The sequence below is a fragment of the Pseudopipra pipra genome, chromosome 5 (genome assembly GCF_036250125.1).
Source record: "Pseudopipra pipra isolate bDixPip1 chromosome 5, bDixPip1.hap1, whole genome shotgun sequence".
NCBI classification, from domain to species: domain Eukaryota; kingdom Metazoa; phylum Chordata; class Aves; order Passeriformes; family Pipridae; genus Pseudopipra; species Pseudopipra pipra.
The window spans coordinates 28075842-28100752 of NC_087553.1; the positions used below are offsets into that span (position 1 = coordinate 28075842).

At 37.5% G+C, this 24911-nt stretch overlaps 1 protein-coding gene across 6 annotated transcripts in view; it reads right to left on the bottom strand.

Annotated features, from left to right (window-relative positions):
• Window positions 1–24491, bottom strand: part of NR1H4 (nuclear receptor subfamily 1 group H member 4) — a 37867-nt gene extending 13376 nt beyond the window's left edge. Inside the window, exons 1-7 of one of the 6 annotated variants that reach the window (XM_064655344.1) lie at window positions 24322–24491; window positions 21195–21427; window positions 18647–18786; window positions 9854–10216; window positions 4657–4809; window positions 911–1044; window positions 285–383 (exon numbers count right to left, since the gene is read on the bottom strand). In XM_064655344.1, coding sequence (XP_064511414.1) covers window positions 285–383; window positions 911–1044; window positions 4657–4809; window positions 9854–10216; window positions 18647–18731 — 834 coding nt within the window. In that variant the 5' untranslated portion in view covers window positions 18732–18786; window positions 21195–21427; window positions 24322–24491. Of the gene's footprint in view, window positions 1–284; window positions 384–910; window positions 1045–4656; window positions 4810–9853; window positions 10217–10831; window positions 10983–14055; window positions 14244–18646; window positions 18787–21194; window positions 21428–24321 lie in introns of those variants that run through there. The other 5 variants (XM_064655343.1, XM_064655345.1, XM_064655347.1 and 2 more) reach the window with 5 other exon arrangements.
• Window positions 24492–24911: the final 420 nt, after the last annotated feature.

A 24911-nucleotide genomic window follows, 5' to 3' on the forward strand; every position in this document is an offset into this window, starting at 1 on the left:
CAAAAAACAAAGCTCCAATCAACAAAGGTTAGATTTGAGCATAAATGTGTTGTTCTAGAGCTTAAAGTTTTTCTTAACATTTAAGTTTGATAAAGATGTGGTCTAACTGTTGACTGAATGGGAGAGATTCTGCCCCACTTGCAGCATATTTAAACTGTAAGCTTTTACCCAAAGTTCACTCTACTGCTTACTACACCTATTTATGCTGACTACAAATATTTTTTGCCATGTAATCCTCAGCTTCATTATCCCTATCTCAAAAATGAATTCATCAATATACTTACTAGTTTTTTTGACACCTCCTGTGGTATTTGTTGTTTACTGTATGAATCCATGATATAATCAAGAAGGTTCTGCTGTTCTGGGGTAAACTCTACTTTCTCCTATACTGGCAAAAAGAAAAAAAAAAAAAAAGAGCCCATCATGATATTCAGTCATAGAAATGATCTAATATCTCTTGCTTTAGGCAAAAGCCATACCTCTATTTTTCACACTTCAGACCAAGCATATAAGAGGTTTGCTTGTCACTGAGGTTTTTATAGAAGTGTACAGAAGAGAGGTGTATAATGTTTTTAAACTGCATGGGTTTGTGTAGTTAATTATTAGAAATAAGGAAATGTTTAGCAAATAACTAGGTATGTTCAAGCTTTATTATCACACATCACCATATGTGATATATGCCTGACATATGTACCACAGAAAAAAAATACTGTATGGATTTTATAGATGCTTTACAGCATATATAGAGTTTTGACTTCTCTACTCAAGGTACTTCCTTGGCTTGATGGAGGATCGAGTTTTAACTAATAGAGACAGCTTCAGAGAGTTTGCAATACTCTATTTTCACTATACTAGACACATTTAACAAAAACCACCAGTACTGTACAAACTATTACAAGAATTCTCTTACCCTATACATTTTAGTTGTAGATGTTACTTGTTTCACATCATGACTGTCATTATCTTCATTGACTGTCTGATCTGGGGGCTGCTTCACATTTTTCCGGAGCCTTTTTGACTTGCACTGTATCTCGGTTAACAGGCCTAGAACACATAATCCAACACAAAGCAATTTGATTTATATATGCCTCAGGCACTGAATAGGTACATAAGCATGCCTGTGAATGCCCTTTACACCAACAAACCCGCTTACCTGTGCAGATCATTTCCTGAAAGTGTCATTATCTTTGGTCTAGTGAGTCATGCTGTGTACACACTAATGAGTAGTCTAGCCCAGATGGAGCTCATCTGCAGAGCAAAACAGTTGTTTATGGTGATCCAGCATCCACACAATGAGCATGTCACGGGTCCTGCTTTGGACTAGCTCTAATCTATTCTTACAGACAGAAAACCCACTAGTGATGGGAGTGTGCTGGATTATGTCTTTGGTTTAGTTTTATCCAAAAAAAAACCTCTTCCTGTGCTCCAAGACCAGAACCAAAGTGCAATAAAATAGGAGCAATTGGAAGACTGTCATCGAAAGTGTGCTCCTCATCTGCTCCTCATCTGATCCAAAACGGTAATCCAGGTGCATCTGTTTTTACACAAAGGGCACTGGATATTTTCAATAATATTTAAGCAATATTATATCTGTTGTGCAGAATCTTCAGACAGAAAGCCTACTAAGAAGAGTGGATCCAGGGTTTTATCTACTACTGTGTCACTATAGATAAACCAACAGCTAAATATGAAGAGTAAGAAGTAATTCAGGCCGGCAAATGTACCTTTAAAATGTATTTATTTAAAACTTTACCAGCTGGTCTTGCTATTTTGATTTCATTGTATTAGAGGACTGCATAAAACCCTGGCTTTATTACAGAGTTTCTCTTGCCGTAATGAAAAAAGATTTTTGCACTTGTGGTTTGGAGGGATTTTTTGTTTCTTTGTTTTCTTTTTTTTGTTCTAGGCTTCATTTCAGTACCTTGAACTAGGGAGCATCCTTGAGTGGATGTCATAAAAATTATCAATTTGCTTGTGCTAACAAAAGAAAGGGGCAATAGGAACCCTACACAAGCTGTGGAAGACGGTCAGAAAGCACAAATGAACAAGTAAACAGCTAAGTATTCATCTAAAAATAAACCCATCAGCATGGGACTAACTTTTTCTTTCTTTCTTTCTTTCTTTCTTTCTTTCTTTCTTTCTTTGCTTCTTTCAAGTATTCTTCCCATTCTTCATCTTTGAAATGCAGAGCAGGAAAATAAGCTCTTTCGGTGAGTATATGATGTGGAGGAAGATACCATGTAAAGAGTGAATTTCGTTGTGAATGTTTTTAATTTCCTGTTTAAGCCCTATATAAAATAAGCTACCTGAACTGCTGAGAGAAGAGGAAATTTACATGATTAAAATAAGACCTGCAAATAATACCTTGAAAGGAAGGAATAGGAATGATGGAGATAATAATTGGTATTGAGCCATGTAATTTGCGGTGCCACACAGCACCATAGATTTCTTTTTCTAAATTATTCAGTGCATCCTTTGGTAGTGTTAATGGGCTTGTGCTTTTTTCCACCAGCTTAGGGTCTGGTCTACTGCCTTCTTAGGGAAAATTGGCTTTACATTTGCCTCAAGCATTAAGACAAATTTTTCTCACGCTTCCTGCTACTGAGTATTACCTTGACATCTTATTCTGGCTCCATTTAAGTCAGTTGAAAAACTCATGTGTGAGACAGGACTTTACTTTTTACCTCAGAGATATCTAGGTTTCAATGGGTATTAAATTCCAGGAAGAGTTGTAGAACCAGAGTCTTCCCTAGGTAGACATTTCACCCAAATATTTGCAGTTTAGACCAAAATGACAGCAAATTACTGAAACTGATGGGTAGTAATTTTAATCTGTCTGTACTTTGTGTATAGAGGGCAGGAGTAGGATTGTTGAGTAGCCATGCCATAAATATTTATAATACTCTACCTCCTTGTTCAGAGGGGAAAAAGAACCCACAGAACCTGCAATTACAATCTTACAAAATGCGCAACTGAAACAAAGTTCAAGGTAACCTTTTATTTCCTAGTCATATTTTTTCACATAAATGCTCTATACTACTAGAAGTTACATGTTATACTGTCCTGTATTGCCTTGAACTAAAAGCAATTATACAGCACACTCCTACTTAAAAGCCATTAAATAGTACCTTGCCAAACATCCTCATTGCAGTGCATTAGAGCACGCTTATGGTTAAGTCATGAGCAACACGAGATACCCCACGTTTCCATTGCAGAGAGAGAGTCAGATGGCAGTGGCACTCACTGGCTTTTATTTCACATATGCCAGTTTGTGAAAATGATAGACCAGTATAAAAGTTTCATGTGGTCCCAGTCAGTATTATTTACACTGACCTGGTTTTTTTCAGCAATGGATTGTTTCTTTTGTCACTCTGAGTGAATCAAGCTATTTCAAACCCTCAAAATTTTGGAACAACGGATCAGAGATTAGGTCCACAGGGGAGTTATTTTCCTCTGACACTGCAGGACACACTGAGTTCTGTCATCACAGTGTTGTGTGCTCACATATTTGTGTATTGCTCGAGAATATGTCATATCTCAGGATCTTTGCAGCCTGTGCAATTTGCAGAATGAAAGATTAATTACATTATGCTGGCAACGCCTTCCAAATATTGATGAAGCTTATTGTTTCTCACACAACCAACAGTTAATATAGCATCTTCTGATCAGATTAGAGGATAAAAATATATTAAAAATTCCAAGTAGATTAATTTCCTGTATGAACCTAAATTGGTTTCACACATGTGTATGCTAAAGTGACTGGAGCCATCAAGAAAAATAAATTGTAGTCCTATTCATGGAAGGCAGAATAGGAGATGTATACAGATTGTTTTCAGGAGCAAGCTTGGAAAAATAGTACAGTAACTCAAAACGGAGCTTTAAACATGTTCAAAGTAGCACTCAAATATCCCTGTCATTCTGTTATCTAGTTTGAAGCTCAATAAAGTTTATAAACTGTTCATATGAATAGAATATTTACTTTAATATGAAACATTATTAAAATCCATCAGCTTCATTTCTGGAGACAGTTCTACCTATGTGCCTATATGCAAGGCAGGAAAATCTATAGTGCCATAAGAAAAGCTAATGAGACTATAAAAAAGGGCTAGCCCTTAGCAGCCTTTTCCTGATTGCTGGGTGAGGTCTGGGAACATACACTTGGCAAGTCCACAGAAACTTCCTGCTAGCAACATTCTTGCTCTTTTCTTGAAAATGGCATTGTTTGTGTGCCAAAATTTGGACTTGGCTAGCAAGAATTTGACAGGGAGAGCCCCAGAAAGAGCAGGAAATAAAAGCGCCAGAACTTTCCTGCTCTGGTTTTCCCAACACTGCAAACTCCTCACTCCTGGGAGACTTGCTTAACCTGACTGCTCTTCCCTCCCACTCAAGCAGAGTTGTAGCTGTCATCTAGTGCAGGATAGCCCTTCCTTCACCATTTGCTCAGCTCCTACACCCTTGCATCCCTGACTGCTAAAAAAATCCCATTGCTTCTATGTGCATTTGTCTTTTTCAACAGGATTTGATGCAGAGGCATGGCATCGTCTTTAGTACACCTTCCACCTGCCCAATGACATATTTTATACCTTAATTATTAAAAAAAGACTAATTAAGCAAATACAGTATTTGATGCACACTCTGACTATATGATGCAAATACCTGTATACATACATTCAGCCAACATGCCCATTTGCTTGCATTTCCTCAGACGGCACTCCTGGCATTTTCTTCTCATGTACATGTCCATCTCGCAGTTGCCTCCATTTTTACACTTGTATACTGCATTTTTTGTGATACTTCTTCTGAAGAATCCTGCACAACACAGCAGTGACATAGATGAAAGAAAACGCTCAAAGAAGCAAAGTCATCAAGTTGAAGAGCACCTCCATTTGCACTGGATTTTCTGAATGACACATATTCTGCCACAAGTTTCTTTCAGTGTCTGAATGACTGCCCTCTTGATATTTGTATTGACAACAATATCAAAGTCATATAATTTAATAAATTAACACAATAAATCATGGCACCAAACATTAGACATTAACCCCAACTAAGGTCCTAGAATTGCGGATGTTGTGAAAATCCAGACCCAAATCTGAAACCTGCCAGTAGCAGGCTGAGCACCAGGACTAGAGCCGGAGGGTGACACCATACAAATAGCTGGTGAAAAAAAATATGAGTCTATTAAGTCTCTCAAGGTACAGGATATGCAGAAAGAGTTGAGTACCTAATCACCCTTCCTACAGTTCCTGGGAGCAACAGGAGCTCCACGTACTGGTCTGCTCACCCACCCTCAAGTTTAATAAGGAATCTGCATTGTATTGCCTATTGTACATGTGGCCTCCTCCCCTGTTTACAAGATGTTCCAGCCTTATTCACTAAATATTGTCCACTTGATGAGTTAAGCTGTCACCTAATTCCACCTGCACAGGTAGTCTTTGTTTCCTGAATTTTTAGCATGACTCACTGTACCATCACAATCTTTTTATGTTGTTCTTCATTTAGCAGAGACTATTTAGCATCAGATACAGAGAGAATCAGTTTTCCTTTCCATATGAGGGCAGGTTTTTGAAATAAACTCATGGGAGCTTCTACTGGCACATCACTGATTTATACTGTGCTTCAAACTAGAGCCCTGTGTAAATTTACATTAACCAGAGCTATTAAAAATCTTTTGCTTTCTTATCACCACTGGCTGGCACAATAAACTCATCATTTTCCAAGCTGGCACTTCGATGCACTAAAAAAGGCACTTGATAAGACCCAAACTCCCATATTCAAATCATAGAGAAAATTCGGATGTGAATCTGAAGGATTTGTCTGTGTATTTGCAGAATGCATACAGCTAAGTTACCATCCCACTGAATCTAAGCAAGATAACAGATGACATGATGATTTTGCCATTGTCAGATGACAATTTCCCAAATTTGATCCATGTTCTTATAATTGCATAATCTCTTCCAAGCACCAATGTGTAGCAACCAGTAAAACAATTCCACTACCTGGTAAAAAAAAATCTGGCATTTCTCTGGAGCTGCAATATTTCCTGCTTGAAATCTTTTCCATGCTGTCCATTTTATTGGCTGCTTTTCAAATAAATGCAGTTGACTGGCATCAGTCTCTTTTGAAATGCAAATTACTTAGAACCTCCAGCAGCCCCAGGCATTATTTTTATTCATCATTCACATGGTTTTAATACATTACCATTTACTGGTCAGGGAAGGGAGAAAAAGGCCTGGATTTAAACTGTAGGTTCTTACTGTCAGTTAAAGGCAACTGCATCTGCTTTATATCATTTATAAATTCTGTTAACTTTAAATACTGTAATTTATGACAACTTAATTAGTAGTAAATGCTGAAAAGCTCTGCACAAATATTTATGACATTCTAAGACTGATTGATGACTTTATCACTCAACCTATCTACCAGGTGTGCATTTGCTTCTTCATGGGGGAACAAAGAAAAAGAGCTTTAGTAAATGAATTTTTTAAGATATGCAAGAATGTGAAAGAAGAATGCAAAATTATGGATACAAAAGCTAGGAACCAAAAAGATTCAAGCAGTCAAATATTTTCTCTTGAAAACAAAGGTTTTGAAAAAGTGAAATGATGTGAAATGAAAAGTAAAATAATTTTGTTGGCAAAAAGTAGTCTTAACTCTACTCTTGCTTCAGTTTTATCGTGAAGTGACTCTTAAATCATCTTGTTGAACAGACTTCTTCATAATTAATTCTGAAATTAAATTTTGGTATGAATGATAATTATATATCTATTATTCACTATTAATTCAAAATGAACTTAAACTGTCTGAAATACTTGATGTGTGACTATCTATAACAGGAGGAGTTTTACTAAAATTTAAAAGTAAGTCAGAAATGGCAAATATTAAACTAACAAAGGGTGAGTAACCCCAAAAGCTGAAGATTTTTCTGGCACAGTCTAACTTTTATCTGATCTTGCCAAATTACAAAAAGCTTATGTTGGCTGGAAATGTTGAATTCATTTTGTTCTCTTAGATAGTCATGAATATGATTAATTATGGTAGAGCGGCTCCAGTGTTACTGATGCTGATTTTTTCTTATGGAAATCATGAAAGTTGAAAGAGGACAGCTGTAAAAAGTGTAGATGAAAGCTTTGGAAATATCTCTGTTTGCCATCCTGATTGGTTTTAAATTTAAAAGTTTTTGAAGTTCACAATTGCTAACAAAGCACCTGCTCTGCTCTGACAGACTATCAAGACTTCTTTCGGCATTCCTTCCCTCTGCCCACAATGGTGGGTGTTAGTGAGGAGAAGATTAAAGCAGGGACCCTTCTTTGCAAGAAAAATTCTCAGTCTGTTGTGAGAGACATCGAGCAGCACAGGAGTGGTTTGAATACTGCAAAAACTCATAATGCAAACCTGCAATGACTCACAGGGTTATAGCATAGTTTGGGTTGGAAGGAACCTTAAAGATGGAGACCTTTTCTTTCAGCAGAACTGATTCTGTGGCTTTATTAAACAAGCACAACATTATGTCAAATTTGTTCTGTAACATCTGGAAATGGCCCTTAAAATCCAATATCACCATGCAGGCTGAGGCTATACCAGAATGTCTTTGATATCTGTCTGTATAGGTTGTCTCAGAGATGGCCTTTACAGTAACAGGTTTAAATATAGTGCAATGTTCTTTCTACTGTAAATGTTATATAAAATATTAATTAAATAGTTCATACATATTTGTCAATGGATGGTAATGTATTAAAAAATATATAGCAGCGTATGCTCCTGCCAATATCTTCAGATGAATATTTTCATGAGAGACAACAAATAAGATCTTAATATTGTTCCTTCTGCCCAAGAAAGAAAAACAAAAAGAATGGAAGGTGTTGCTGAATGCATTACCCAGGAAAGAATTTTTTTTTTTAAAACTTAACATATTCATCACAGAGGGATGAATCCCATAAAAATATGTGCAAAACCTCTCTCTTTGAATAAGAGCATCCACAGCATCAATGGAGCAGAAAGGGATCAGCATGTAATTTTGGACATACGTGGAGCATGAATTAAGTCTTATTGCCAAAAAGAAGGGCTAATCTCATACTTGGGAGTGAGACACAGACACAGGAGATTGTTCTTCTACTGCACTGATAAGAGCACAACTGAAGTACTGAGCCTAATTTTGGTCTCCATGCTCTGAAGGTAATGTGAAAAATTCCACAGATATACAGAAATGATCAGAGGTCTAGAAAACAGTTTCTGCTTCATTTTGTCAAACAGAATTACTGTCCTCAGCATATCGTTTTACTGAATCAGCTGGTACTTTAATAACCTCTAAAGTTTATTGTAGAAACAGAATGCATTATCTTTAAATAACTCAACTTTTACTGTGTTTGATCATGGGTACTATTCTTTGTAATTGATGTTGCAGTCATGAAACAGAACAAAAACATAAAATAGATTACCCCAATAAGGCAGTAAAATTATGGTTACATAGAGTGATTCAAACTGAATCAGTAGGGAGGTGGATGCATATCTCCTTTCAGTATGGGTTTTGGTCTGGATAGTTGCCTGGTGGTTTTTAATCTCCTAGAAACATTCTTTAGAAATTTCAAAGTCTGCAATTTTAAGTCTGACAAGTTGCTAAGACATTTAATAATGAAGTTAATAAACAGTAGGAATAGCTTACTATCAGAATAAATGGAATCTTGGAATCTTCACATCAAAACTGAGTTTAATCTGATTTGTAATGACAGCATTCATACGAGTTAATTCATAGTTTTTGACTTGGAGACTATTCACACAGACAGCAGAAAGGAACTAATCTCTTATTTATTGGAATTTCTGAGATAAACTGTGTGACTCTTGACTGTATTCATGTTTAGAGTGGTTGACTAGTGTGGTCTGTTGTTTCCTCACAAATGATTTTGTGATAGATAAAGTAAAAGGCCAAAATTAGTTCAAAGTCCACTGTTTGTGACAGTGAATTCCACATAAAGATGTTTTAGTGCTTCAGTAGTTTCCATGCTTTAGCCTTTATCCATGGAACAAAAATGATAATGAAATATTTATTCACAGAACAGAATGCAAAACTGGGGCACTATTTTTCTGTACATCAGCCCTGTCACAGAATAACCATCTTCAGGTTTAATAGTTGGAATAACCTTTTTTCCCTCTCTGCTAAAATATCTGGCAATCATGTTTCCAATAATGGCAATGATTTTCTATATCCCATTTATCCTGATACCAACATGTGAATACTGTTCTTCTAAGAAGCAAGATATTTGTCCTACAAATACCACCTGCTTCCTGAAGAAGCTTTCTCCCTGGAGACAGCGGCTATCCCTAGAAGAAAGTCTAGAACTAGAAATCCTCTTATTTAAAAAGCCTAAAGACACCAATCATATCCTTTGAGAGGTGGGGGCTGCAGTAGGGGCTGACAGCTTTCACTTCCTTTCAATGCACACTACAAGAGGCACCTGGGCTGGTTTTACAGCTATTTTCTAGGGCAGCCTGCCACTGAACTCCCAGCAGCCTCCATGGGTGTGGTTCCTTCCACAGGCAGAGAATAACGTAAGCAGCCTCTGTGAACAGCAGAGCCAAGCTGCTAGGCTCCACATAGAAGTTGTTTTTCAGTTTACCAAGAGCTATTGGTGCTCAAGAGCCATAGGCTGGCATACTGTGATGTATAATCACAAGACAGTGGTGGAAGACACTGCCAATCTGTCTTGGGGAAAATACAGAATAGGGTACAAAATATCAAAATGTAGATCTCTAAAATGCTTAACAACTTGGATAAAATTAACAAGAAAGTAAAAAAATACTCATAAACCACTGTGCTTATTAGCTGAATTGCATTCTGTAATTGATTTCATCCTACCTTTACATCCTTCACAAGTAAGGGCGTTGTAGTGGTACCCAGAGGCTTTGTCACCGCAGACCACACAGAGCTCTTCTCCTTTCACTCTTCCTGTAGAGTGACCCAGTCTAGGTTTTTTGGCTGCAGGGATATCCATTATGTCTGTCTCCCTGGTGAAAAAGGTCTCTGAGGGTAATCTCCTGAGTTCGTACATCCCAGGGGAATACCATTCCTCGTGCTGCGGAGGGTAGAAGCCTAGGTTGGGGTAATAAGGCGGTGATGAAATCTGAGGCTGAACTTGGGGAAATGGCACACTGTTGTACTGTGCATAAGGTGACACATCTGCTTCTTGTACTGGAGAACTCATTGGTTCTGAAAGGACACCTGGAAAATAATAATGCAAACCCAATCTCTGTTACTGCTGTGACACTGTAATTATTAGAGAAGTTTCCACTTCCAGACATCTATCTCAAAAACCAGGCACAAACATAAAGACTGCATTATCTGAGCTCAGATTTGCTACACAAATACACTGCAAGATGTTTTAAAAATAACTTAGTCATCCTCAGCCACTCCTCTGTCATGGGTGAAAATGTCCAGCACTGGCATTTATATTAAAAAAATCTTGAAAGATATTGTGCAGATAATCATATAATTATTCAATTTACAAGAAAGATCAATCCATACCTCAGGAAAGCTAGCAACCCGTATTAGGTCTTATAGCAGAATAGAAGAAATCCAAACAAATGCCAAAAATCCCATGGCATTGGTGAAAGCTAGATCAAGACTCTAACATCATATTAATCCTTATTTAATTCAGAATGAATACATTATGACAGAGAAAAGCAGCACTAGGGAAAAATTACAAGGGTGAGGCTCAATTAGAAGGCTAAGAACATGAAATAAACCTTCAAGAGGGCCTGAAAGATGGAAGTGAGGTTACCATGAAGGAATAGGGAAAATATTCCTAATATAAGTGGTGAAATGCAACCTTCTCACCATCCAGCTTCCAGTGGCCAGCCAGCCACTACAGCCTGGTCCCCAGCCCCTACAAGCCTGTGCCATTCAGTGCAGTTATGCAGTTCTCATAGGAAGCACCTCTGTAAGCCAGCATTAATCACCTCTGAGCCAACAACAGACCTGGTGGTGGTATAAGGAGTGGCAACCTTTCCTGTAAGGATCAACACAATATCTGGAGACTACCTTAACTTTGCTCCTTAAATTTCATGTTTTAAATTGCAAACAACTCAAGTCTGCTTTTTTTTTTCTGTACTACAGGTAAAACAACATCTAGCAGTCCCTGGATGGTGTAGTTAAAATCAAGCCCATGTCAAACATCTGAAAGTGGAATTTGAAAGTTATTTGCAAACTACTTCATATTTTCTGTTGAAGAGAGCCACATCTTGCTGTTTCATGAAAACTCTGACTCCATTCCTTTAATAGTTCCAAGAAGAGAGTCTGAGAAAAATAGTGCATATTTCCAGGAAGATGACCAGTCCACTTTTATTTGAGTCAACAGCAGTATTTACAAGGAAATCTTAGATTAATATTCATTGGTGACCATCACTTAACAGCGCTTCAGAAGAATTCCAAAAACATTTTTGCTGACATAAAATTGGTCCTGGGTAAGTATCCTTCACTTCTGAGGAATCAGAAACAATGAGAAAATGCTAACAGTTAGGAAGAGGAAACATCTGCAACGACAAAAATAACTAAAATCTATAGCAGGGGATCCTTCCCTCTCCTTTGTCTCACTTCAGTTAGTGCCAGAAACTAACCTTTTAATTTCAGCTACTTTTTCACTTTCAAGGTCTCACATTTTTGATCTGCAGCCTTCTGCCCTTCCTACTTTCACATGCTGCAAAAGCCATGCAAGTGTTTTGGATTTGTCGGGTTGCTGTCCTGCCCACAACACATCTTTGCCAATAGCAAATGTTGAGATCCCAGTTCCAGAATAAGCAGCAAGATGTATGTCAGGAAAAATGTGACAAAAACCTGAATGAGAATAATGGTCCCATATATTACTAACAATTAGTTTAACTACAGTTGCATCTGGTTGCTCCAGAAGAGGCCAGGGCCCCAAGTACTATACTGGCAGGAGCAGAGTAACAGAAGGCACTCCCCAAACCCAAGTTTATACCATTTAAACAAACAATATACACATACAGAGGGCATCTGGGACTCTATGAAGGAGCCTGGAAGGGAAGTTACACCTTCATGTATCAAATGCAAACTGTCACTGATACCTGCCAGCCACAGTGGTGACAAAAAAAGAGTAGGACAACAATGTTTTGATGTCTGGTATAGGTTTAAGGAGTGGGTGGTAGGTTTTTAATTATATTTACTTTTTGTTGAGACTGTTGCTTATTAAGACTGGTCAAGGTACTTCAGGTACAAAAACTGGTGTTAATTGCGGGGTACACAATCAATCAGTGCCTGTTTGGAAAGGAACCTGTTCACCATGGAAACCTAAGCTGTTATTTGCTTTTAGGAAATTGCTTAGTTGATTGAGTTCACTGAAGGGAAGTGGGACAATCCCAACATGAAATGAAAGAAATTGTTCACTTTTAATTTTATGCCATCCACAGGAAACTCCACAAAAGCTGTGTACCAGCATCCTGAAAGAGCTGGAAGAGCTCTTGTTCTGAAAGAGTAAGAAGATAAGTCAATACTCCTTCCACATCAAAAATCTTAGGGCTGGTTAAAAAACTCAGGACTGTTAAAGAACTGTAGCACATCCTAAGACAAGATTGGGTGTTTATTTAAACCACTGTTGAAGTGTTTGTGTTACACATGTATTTAGAAAAATCTTCACCATCATTAATTCTACTCTGCTTCTGAAGGAAAAAAAAAAAATGAGTCTTAATGCATGAGGTTAAATATGGGCAAATAAAACGCAAAAAGCCTATATCACCTTCGTCCTTCTGCATCAGACACATAGTTAAAGAATTTAGCTGAACTGAGTCCATGCCCAGAGCAATGGAAGGGAAAAGGAAGAACAAAACAGGGTTGAGAGAGACTGCGAGAACATGGTCTTGTTTTACGTAAAACAGACTTAACAGCTGAAACTCTGCAAAGTGGTCAGCGTCCAGTATGATTTTTGAAGATAATGAGGTTGCGATTATGTAGGTTCCCCCACTTTAGCTAAAAGTTTTGAGGGGCTTTTGTTTGGTTTGTTTTAAGTAGGCTTGAACATGACATACCTGTAGACCTGTACATCAGAATCTAGACCAAATAATTTCTTATCACAAAAGAAAAGTAATCTTATCTTGCCAAGGGGAATGTACATAAGCTTTTCTCCAGATACATGTTCGTAGAAGTCTGTGATGGACTTGTCTCGTGTGACTAAAGCATAAGCAGTCCAGTAAAATCATTGGAGTCACAGTAGTTTAAGCAGTGAAACTGAAATCAGAAATGAGTGCACTGGACTACACCGACATTTTATGTTTGTGTGATCTCAGCTATTTTGAAACATTTATCTGTTTTTCTTTTTGGAAGCATACCTTTTACATTTTTAAGGAAAGACTGCTTACACACACACAAATGTGATGTTACTTACAGCTGCAGATCTTTTAGATTATGTTTTGCAAATAGATGTTTTTCAATGAAAACATTTCACAGAAATATGGAAAGCTTACTAAAAACCTTCCCATGGATATGATAATTGTCTTACAAATATTTTTCCACTGTCAAATGAAACTCATTGAAGAGTTTTGCTTTTGTTACTTTCAAGTTTACACAGAATATTTTACATAAAACTTGAAAAATATTTGACTTGTAGAAACTAAAGGTAATTTTCCTTATAGGAACTAAAGAAAGTGTTTTCAATTTGTAGAATTATACTGAGGTTATGTATAGACTAAAGGTGGTTTTATGCAGACTATTACAGAAATTACAATGAGATCGTCAATGTAAAAGTTATTGTTCCACTAATATAAAGCTAATTGAAGAGAATAAAATTCTAGGCAGGTTCAAAATATGAACATCTGGCTCTCCTTTGATATTCATGAAGGAACATAAAGAAAAAACAGTATTCAGGATTAAGTAATTCGAAAATAATGGCATAGCCATTAACAAAATCGCAATTTAATTCCAAACAAATTATTTGCGCATCTTTTAAAAATCTTTTGGCTTAAAAAAAACCTTCTAGCATCTTACAATTTCAAAGAAGAGTGCAAGAATAGTGGCAAAAACATCCAAGCAAGAACACAGCAATATCCTACCTCAGGCTGGGTTCAATCTGACCATTTCTTGAAGTAAAATACTCTCCTTAAGGTGCCCAGTCTTCCTTTCCCTCTCTTTTTCTTTTTTCTTCCTCCTAAAGACTATCTATAAATAAAACTTTTTAATTCTGCTCTGTCTGCATCCTGTTGCCTTCTCTACTGTGAGAACTTTCTTTAAGATTAGAAAGGAGTGACACAGACCAGAGGTTATATAGTTTACTGATTAACTTCATTACAGAGAAACTTGTTTGTAAATGTCTGAAACAATATCCGTTCCCAGCGTGGATTTACCTGGATAAAATTTGGTTATCATTCGATGGGATGCCTTCAAGCAGCCTAGCCTTGTAATTTTGTACCTATTGTGCTTTAGTTACAACAGATTAACAGATGTTAAGTACAGAAATTTTAAATTCTCAAAAAAAGGCCAAAGTGCTTTGACCGTACTGGACACGTCTGTATGAGAAGATAGAATGGTTTGGGTTGGAAGGGACCTTAAAGATCATTTAGTTCCATATCCCCTGCAATGGGCAGGGACACTTTCCCCTTAAACAGATTGCTCAAAGCCCCATCCAATCTGTCCTTCTCATTAAATTTTTTTTCTTAGATTGCCACTCTGTTTGGTTTTGCTCTTTTCAGAATTATTATACATACAAGATTTTCTGTTTTAATTTGTGTTGGCTTGTTTCCTTTTTATTTGGGGGTCAGTTATGAGCCTAATTATCTTCTCTACAGGGATGAAGCCAGATGTTGCATCATCTGCCAGGTGGTGCTAAAGACGAGTAGTTATTTAACATATCTTATGATCTTGAAGCTGTTTAATCAGTTTGGACACTTGACCCTACTACCTTTAAAAGAAAAATAGAGAAAAGCATAACTAGAACAAATGCAGATTTACCTGAAAGGAATCAGCTGTTCAAGCTCCTCTTAGGCACTGTTCTATGCCTATAACAATTTTCAATGGCATTTGGTTGTTCTTTCATTGAGAAGTTTAGATGTATTGCTTTCTTTTCCCCTTTGTTAGGTGTAATTTTTTTTCATGTTCTTCCCTCTCCATTCCAAGACAGCTTTTAAAAGTGCTTATTCACCCAAAAAATTTCTTTCTCAGCAGGGACATACGTAATGAGGGTAGCATTTCTTGTCTTGTTAATGTCATGTTAAAAGAAAACATTTTCAGGCCGTCAAAAAATGGTTTTCATTCAAACTAAGTGCATAATAGTACTGAATTACCTCTTCAGGTTCCTAGAAATAATTCTATTTCTGATATCTGAAGCTTCACACTTAATATCTTGCATACTAATAACTTCTATATAAGGCGCTTTCACAGAAAACAGAATGGAGCTATTACTTCAGAGGTATGCTACTTATAATAGAAATGACAGTTTGAGTCAAATGTTGTATATAATTCAGGTGCCATACAAATATATAGTCTTACCCTCCACATTTAAGATTTGAAGGAGAGATTTGTTGTCTGAAAATTAATTCAGTCCCTTGTGAGAAAGGGCAAGTGATGACCATTGAAAGAAATAAGGTAATGGAAGTACAGGTATTTAAAACACATATTGTCCCTAATATGAAAAACTTTCAAAGGCAATTGAAAGAGGTTATCAAATAACTTTTTGCAACAGTCTTGCTGTCCCAGCTGAATTGCGAAGCCTTAGAGCAAGGCTTGTCACAGTGCTCTGCTAATGCACCTCGCCATATTCTGGGTCACAGCTTGTGTCCAGTCAATTTGGAGCAAAATGGAGAAGTTCAGATCAGTCTACATCTGATGTAGCTCTAAAGTGAACTACAAAGCTCCCAAAGATTTTAAAGGAGACCAGGATTTCAGTCCTAAATTACAGAGGTTAAAAAATACAATTTGGTAGGTGTGCCACTTTCTCTTAGTTCAGGGTATGAACCTGGACCACTCTTCACAGAGCTGGCCCTGTTCAGTCCAATGGGCCAGTTTTTATTGTGAAATAAAAACAGAGTTTGACTGAGGAAGGGAAGAATCTCAGTGAGAAAGGTCCCATGGAGACCCACACACCTCTGGGTTTTCTTGTCATAGAGAGTCCCTTTCCATCACTGGGAAAACCAGAGCTGCAAGAAAGATAAAGTTGGTTTTGCATGCTGATACTATAGAGATTTTATCATTTTATGAATTTGGTTTTGGCCACTTCTTCAAAGATATATTTTCTGTAAAGAGGTCTGGGATGTTTCTAAGTCACCTGAGTAGGGATTTAGATAAAGAGAAGCAGTTTTCCAGGAAGATAGGGTGGAAGGGAACGACTTTTACTAGGTTAAAGATTCTTCCTCATCTGCATTTCTGGACCTTTTTTTCCAGGGACTTATAACTACAGAAGTGAAAAACTGTAGAACACACTGACTCCAAAGACATACAGAGATACTTTACCTTAGACATATACTGTTAAAATGACAACGTACAACTTCCAGCTACTGAAAGGTAGGAAACCCTTCTTTTTTTTCTTTAAGCTCTTCTGAAACCTCCTGCAACTAGAAATCTTGAGGCTAGGTATATAGAAGTGCCCTGGAATTACCATGGTGATGAGGTTCACAGAACAAGCAACTCACAATTGACATTTCTTTTGAAAGACCTGAACCTGGTGCTAATGTTTGGAGATTCAATTAAATTTGTTTTTGAGGTCTAAGGACACTCTCCCCGAAGACTAAGTGAATCATGATGAAAAGAAAACACATTTCCAAGGGGTTTTTTTACAGAATGCTAGTATGTATCTTTGAAAAAAGGAAACTGGTTTGTATAAAGGCTAATGTTTGTAAGCCAACAATTTTCAACTTGTGAGATGTGATGTGTGAGAAGTCCTGAGAGAATTTTGTATTCTAAGGGCATTGAAAAGAAAAGCTTTGTTCCTGTTTCCTTGGGTTCACAAGTCACTTCCTGCCAAAACTGAATTTCAAAAAAAAGTAAGTAATTTACAAATATAAAATTGAGACGAAAAACCAGTTCCTACAAGTCTTTCGAAGAGAAGAGTCATATTTGCACAATGAGTAACTTTTTCTGTGGACTCAGTTGCATATTATTTCTGACAGACTTTTTTTCAGCTATAAAAGCAAAAAAGACACCACATAGGAGTGATGCCCCACTAAACCAAAATCAGCTTAAATGAAACACAGCAGGTGTGCTGTGTCTCCTTCCTAATGGGTCCCCTGATTCAGCCCCTTAATACATTATTTCTTTCTCTTACAGAAATGTCAGCTTGAATTAAATCTCCATTTTGCTAAGGTCTGAAGATCTATAATGGGAGACACAATCCCTCTTATGAAGGCCTCACAACTTGTAAGATTTCCCTGTGAATGGAAAGTATTTTACACATTAACATTTTTCCTAGTATTTTAAGGTACCTGATCATTACTCTTTAAAAATAATGAAATAATTACTGGAAAAGTAGATACTGGGGGTAAATCTTGATAAAAATCTGAAGTATTTCAGTTATTCAGGAGTTTCTAAATGATGACTAGATTTGAATATCATTCTCCTCCTTGTATATCATGGCCTGAGACTAGAATTAACAGGTTGCAAGGAAGTGTTTTAGCTCTTTGCATATACTTTTTTAACAACTCCAAAATATTTCTCCCACCCAACCCCAACACAGAGAGGGATAAAAAGCAGTAACACACAATAATGGAATGGGTTCTGCTTATCATTAGTGATAGTGCTTTAGTTTAGCTGTATGGAGCCAGGAGACTGGAAGTGGTTTGACTTGAGAGATGCTCCTGACTTCTGAGAGCTCTGCAGCTGGAGTGGCTCTGTGTGTCAGAGTCCTTCCATGCCCCAGATACTATTCTTGTTTCAGACAGATAAAACTGGAATGTTTTCATTTTTCCAGCACCCAAAAAGGCAGAATTGTGGAAACTTCTGAAGTGTTGCAGCATTCTGCATATCTCACAATACTCAATGTTTCATGTTAGTCAATGAAGGACCCAGTCAAACATAAAGCTAAAAAATGTATTATTCTCTCTTTTTTTCTTAGTAGAAGATAGCTACCCCATGCTTACAAAATATTGACCAAGAAATTTTCATTCACTAGCAAACCCATATGTAGCCTTGAAATATTCAGTGGGACCAGAGCAAGGAGAATTTCCCAGCCTGCTTTATAAATTTTCTTGTGCACTGAAGTTAATAGATAAGTTTTTAATAGTCTTAATAAGAAAAAGACTTTAATTTAGGTGAAATTACTTTCATAAATTTGCATAATATGGCAATGCAAATACATTGCAGGATAATTTTGTTACTAATTAACTGGAAATACATCTGCTCAGCTTGATTTAAATGACTCGCAGAAAGATAACAACCAGCCTGCATACAAAGGTCTGTCTTCACTGAATGGTTTTCAGTATTAGAAGAGTGTTACAAAAACAAACTACAGGCTCTGCTATGAGCAGTGATGAGAGCAATAGTGTGTGGGATTACATTAATACCACAGATCCATTGTTATTTCTTTTGCAAGTATTGAAGATTCAAGAAGGTTGGCACATGTCTCTCACATGTCCTTGACTTGAAATTTCAGTTCATTTTCTTCTAGGTTCCTGAGTAAAGGACAGCTTGCTATTTCAACCTGATTTGGTGACTTACCAAACAAATGAGGACCTTCAGCAAGAGGAAATCCATCAGCAGTGGCTAGCTGATGATGTCCAACTAAATTCATTTCAGATCCCATTTATTCTTCAATTCAGAAGGAATATGCTGATTAAAAAATAGGTTGAAAGGAGACCCTGAGAACATATAAAGCAAAAAGAATATTTAAAACTTGGTTTTGTGTACCTAATATAAGGCAGGATTCAAGAGGTTGTTTCAATATTTCCTCTGACGAACACTGGCTTGAAGTTATAACACCTAATTCAGCCTTTAAATAAAATGCTGCATTCAGTTTGTTTGTTTTTTCCTTGCTGTGGCATATTTTATTTGCCATCCTTCTGCTATTTATTTTAAACGAATGTCAGTTTTTGCTCAGATTTATTCAAATATTCACAGACTGAAGCACTGGCCTGACCTGCTGAGAGCATGCTGCCCAGTCCCCCTTCCACAGAATACCAATTGTTTGAATTATTTTTTCATCACTCTTTCACCATTTCATTGCTTTCACTTACTGGAAAAGTATAATTTTATGGTCAGAAGAACATAGCCAGGAAACTTGACTTTAATTTCCAGTGACCAGCTCTTTATTTTGCCTTCAGTAATTACTGTCTGAACAAGATAAATGGTAGCAAACACAGAAAGCAAAGCCTTGCTCTGGTAACCAGGCTCACCCATCTGCTCCCTCTGTGGTCTCAAGCAGTCGTATAACTCTCACCTGGGGAGGTTGGGAGATGCTTGTGCCCAGTCACTGGCATATTTTCCTAGCAGGTCAGATGGAACAGCTTTCTTCCACTAAGGCTGACAGTAGCACTCTACCCAGGCCATCTTTATCCCATTCCAAATGCTAGGCTATTAAAATAGAGGCAAGAGACCTGTCATTGCCCCTACTCTAGCAGAAGCTAGAGCTAGAGTAACACTGCATCCAGGAGGAAGGTGCACAAGAGGCTCCCTTGCCCAGGTCTGATTCATGTCAATGGAGTGGGGCAACTCCAGATTACATTTGAGGCAGGACCATCAGCAACAGGAGAACATACAGCTCTGATGACGAGATGTCTCAAGAGGAGATGCCAAGAGGATTCTGCATAAAGTTGACACAAATCTGTTTTGCTTTATTTTCTTAATTATTTATTTGTTTTTATTCCCGTGGGACTGTCCCTGGGAGTGCATTTCCACTAACTGAAGGCGTTTGAAAGTTATAGCCCAACTCTGCTTCCCAGTGAGAGCTCAGCATGCTTCTCAAGCAGAAATGAAGTCATCTGACAAAAATGTGAATGCTGCAGGAGGCCCAAGTTCTGAGCAGGCTGGGAAGTAGCTTATGAGACTGGCAAGCACACTCTGTAATTATATTCAGATTTGTCCCTAAGGATTCATTAAGTTCTTTCTTGACATAAACAGCAGCCCTCTAATTAGACAGATGCATTTTAAATGTCTGCCCACAGATAACTTAAACAGTTTACTCAGAGACGTCAAAAGCTACTTGTATCACAGACCAGATAGGGTTCTTGTGGCAAACAACACATAAACACACAGTCTCAAATCCAGCACAGAAACACAGTTTTGCAACAGCAAAAAAATTCAAAGTATCTTGGATGGGGCTTGGCCACCAGCCCAGCTACCTCAGTAGGTCCATATTTACTTCCAATCATTTTACTGCCTTGCTACCACACTTGCTAGGGAAGGTATCTGCTGGACTCAAGAGGTGGGGCTGCCCACATGGCTGCAAAGGTCCTACAGTTCCTGACAGTCTTGTCATGAACCACCTATGAAAAGCCCTTGGGATGGGATTCCTCTTGGAGCCCATTACAAGTGTTCTGGAATGGGAGAAGACAGCAGCACAGTTCAGACCTTTATAATGGCCAGCAAGAGAAACATCAAAATGAGGCATCTTCAGAGGACTTGTGAATATTTATCCAGATTTTCTTGCTGATGATCAGAGGAGAGAGGCCATCACCACCTTCTCCCCATGTTCAAGCCCTTCAGTATTTTCCTTACAGCCCATGGGAGTGCAACCCTTAGAGTTCCTTGCAGGAATTGCTCTCCCTACACCAAGCATGACGATTATGTTCCATCACTATTACTACTCCTCATGTTTCCTCCTCAGACCCTTAATTTTGGTCTGTATGGATTCAGTTCAAATCAAATGTTCATGATGATTTTACACTTCCCACCATTCTTAATACTTCATTTTCTTTAATATATTCCACTTATGCAGACCATTTACGGGATTTCTTGGAAAAGACTATTCCTATCTCCTTAGGATTTCTGCAAGGCACAAGACATGATCACCATTAAAAAGGCTGGAAATACATTTTCCATTGCACGTATCTTTGCTATTGTAAATTTCCCTGAACACCAAACTCTTCTGATTGACTGATTGACATTTTGCTTTGATTTGCTCCTGAGTCCAGCCTGCTGTGAGCTGTCTAACCTGTATTAAATTTATCCATACAATTAATTTCACTGATATTTAAAAGCAGCAGATACTGATTTCCAGCTTTCAGACCTACACTAGGTACACAGTATAGAGCATTTAAGCAACACTTACCTACACATTTTTCAGTTCTGGGAAATAGGTCACTATAGGTCCGTGTTGCAAAGCATCACTGATCTAGGGGTGGACTCCCTTCCAAAGAGCTGGTTCCACAATGTGAACTCTGTCCTTAACCTCTTCTCAGCCTCATCCTCCTGGACTCTTTCTGAGGTTAAACAACTGTCGTCCCAACTGGCTGCAACTCCCATGGAGCCGAGGCATTGGTCTAGTCAGTGGGATAGGCACACCTAGCAGATATAGAGAGGCACCCAAATTGCTACCAGCATGGCTGGGTGAGAAAGGATGCCCATATGCAGCACCTATACATGGAACCTCTTGGCAGAAGTATTCCTTCCCCAGCTAGAGGGGTTGAGGCATTGTTTTGACTAGTAACATATGTTATGTTAACATATGGTTACATATGTTAACATATGGTAACATATGTTAACTGTGTCATCTTAGCTTCCAGAATGAGTTAATCTACTTGAACTGGATCAATAACCAGTCTCTTAATCCAGATTTCTTTATCCACCAAACCCTATGATACGGGAAAGCTTCTTGATATTTTTAGGCATCTTTGGTATGAATAAACATTCATAAGTATTTCTATGTCATGCTTGCTTTCTTATATGAACTGCTTCATTGGAGCTACTGCTATCGCGATGAATCTAGACTACCTTAGCCAACTTGACTGGTGCTCCACGCTAAGGTGTATCAAAAAGCCCCCACATTAGATAGGTAAAAGCTGTAATAAAGGCAAATAGTAATAAAGTTCCAAAGGAAATCAGTAGTGCTCTCCAGAATAAAAGCCCCTTCAAGAGAAAACAAGAGGCATGGGATAAATCAGAAATTTTATTTTTCCAAATAATTATGTTATTTAACTTTTGAAATAAACCTATTCACTCCACCACCTTCAGAGATTATTGTCATAGGCCAAAAATATACAACAAAGAAAAACAGGGATCAGTATGTATAAAGTAAAATATATGCCCAACTGCTTGAGATTATAGTCATCAATTGCATTTGAAGAGATCCAAATTACATAAAATTTTATTACATGTAACCTTTGACATACTTCAGAACAGTCAATCAATGCATGTTTACATGTTCTATGTTTAATTGAGAAGATCAACATGTATATTATAATACATGGGGCTTGTTTTTCCACTGTATGGATACGTACACATTTATTCAGATTTCTTAAGGATATATGTTCATTGGAGTATACAAATATATATGTATACACATGTGCATTGGGATGCAGGTTTCAGATTTATTGTGGACTCTTATCAGTGCACTGCCTGTGCTATGGTCAATAGTAAAGCTTTCCCTGGCTTCTGTGTAAACAAAGCCAAGTCTGTTAGTAATAGAATTAAAGTTAAATCTACTGAGCTCACTGAAAATAAAGCATCATGGCCTCATCCTTTCAAGTAACAAAATTATGTTTGATCATCAGAAAAGCTCTATGACAGTCTAATTGTGGTTTACCTTCAGAAGAATGATTGAAACTGTTTCAGCTAATCAGCAAAGGAAGGCAAATCAAAGCACTTGCAAAATTTTTCACAAATATTAGTGAGGTATGTTTCTTCCACCTGTCCCATAATATTGTCCCATTATTTACACATCTGACTGCCTATTGCTCAAAGAGAAATTTCAGTAACATCATAAACTATGGCCCAATCCAAACCATTAACATCAATGGGAAGATGGATTCCCATCTAGTTCATGGGCTTTTGATGTGGCCTCATAGCCTTTTTGTAGAATATTTAAAGCAGTGCCTCAGTTATTTGAGAGGCTGTTTTATTTACCTGCTTGGTTTTTTTAAAGTGTATCAAAGAGACATGAAAGCATTAGGAAGATTCATGCTTTCTGTTTCTAGCCTATTGCTGTTAGGTCATTTTGACAAGCATGGCACCACAGGCAACTACATAGCAACTGATGCAAAATGCAAGCAACAGTATAAGCAAGTTTGAGAACCAGAGGCAGGACTGGTGTTACTGTGTTTGTTTGAAATTTTCTGTTAGATTCCTTAATAGGGAGTTTAAAGTTAGAGCAGCAAAGAGACATGGGACACAGAAAAAAACCCATAGGGCATTCTTACAGCTTAGTTAAGAAGCAAAATCAAGTATCTAAGACATAGGTAGAATTTAAAACTATGAGAAGTTTCAATAGCATTCCTGTAGGCAGGCAAGTAACTTCAAAGAGTGGGGCCAGCTTCTGACTGTCACTGGAATGACCTCCTGAACACCATTTCTCTGTGTCTTCCTTTCTCCGGCATCTTTTTCATGTCTCAACTGATAAAACTCCAAACCCTCCATTCCTAACTGTTTTTGGACTCCCATGTAGCCTAGTGGAATCCCAATCTAGTTTGGGATCTCTAGGTTCTCTGTAACACAAGCAATAGCAATAAAAATAACAAAAGCCAAATGTGTTTCACCACGAGAATAGTTGTCTGAAGATAAACAACTAGCAGGAACACTCAGATTAAAATGACATTTTATTAAAAACTAGCAATGGATTCAAATAGTAATCACTTGAAATTTGAAACACCCTTTGCCTTGTGCTAGCTATGCGAAATAAGAGCTAAAGTCCTGGACTTTGGAAGATGCACCTGGAATTTCTACACAAAATTGTCAAAGAAAAAATTACATGAAACAAATATAAAAATACAATAAAATTACATGAAATTGTTCACTTTCTAGATTGTCCTCTGCCCATTAATCACATTGAAAACACTGTCTGTTCCTAAAAGGATACAAAAATTAACAAGTAAAAAAAAACACAATAATTTTAAAGCTAACAGACATAATTAACCAGATAGATTGCAGGAAAGACTCAATATCAAAGTTACACTTTCTTTTCCAGTGACACACAGAAGCCAGGTTTCTAAAGACAAATTTCAGCACTGTCATTGTTTTTCATGACCTTACCATTTTTCCCAAGGGGAATTCCTGCTGTTGAGACAGTTTTTTGCATGAAATTACTTCTCCTTATATTATTCTTCATTGAAATACTAAAGCTTTTAAAATATGATTTTTTTCTGGTCAAAAATCCATGAACATCCACTAAGCAAGTCAGGTGAGAAAATTGCTTTTATACTACACAACAGCAAGAGCTATCAGTTTAAAGAATTATTACTTACTGTTTTTTTCTGGAAGACTGCGGATGGCAGGATATAAGACAGTTCTGTGCTCAGTTCAGTATCCTAATGATTCTCACACAGGAACATTTTTGTTTTGTTTTCTTTTTAGGTTTAGCAGAAGGCTGCAGTGATAACACAGTGAATCAAAGCTTGGACTCATTGGCTCAGTGCCCTAATGGACAAGGATTACTCATTAACAATTCTTTCTTTGCGAAACTCTCCAAACAAGGGCTGTATTAAAATGTGAATTCCAACTCGACCATCAGCACAGAGATTTGAGATGCTCCTTAATACTTTAATTGGGTGCAGGGGGGAAGCTAACTCAAATAGCAGGGTGATAGTACCTTGCTGCTGATTTTAACACTTCTCTTGCACATGTACATTTTTATGGCATTTTCATGGCATTTTCAGCCTCCTTGCCTTTCCTATCCAAAGAGCCAAGATGTCATTCCAAGATTGGAACCATATCTTGATTTCTAAGTAGTTCTGTCACTCTTTACACTTTTTAGTGTACACTTTAGCATTACACTGAGTACTGAAGCAGAATGGGCTATAAATAACAGCATCACAGGGATGTAGGGACATTAAAG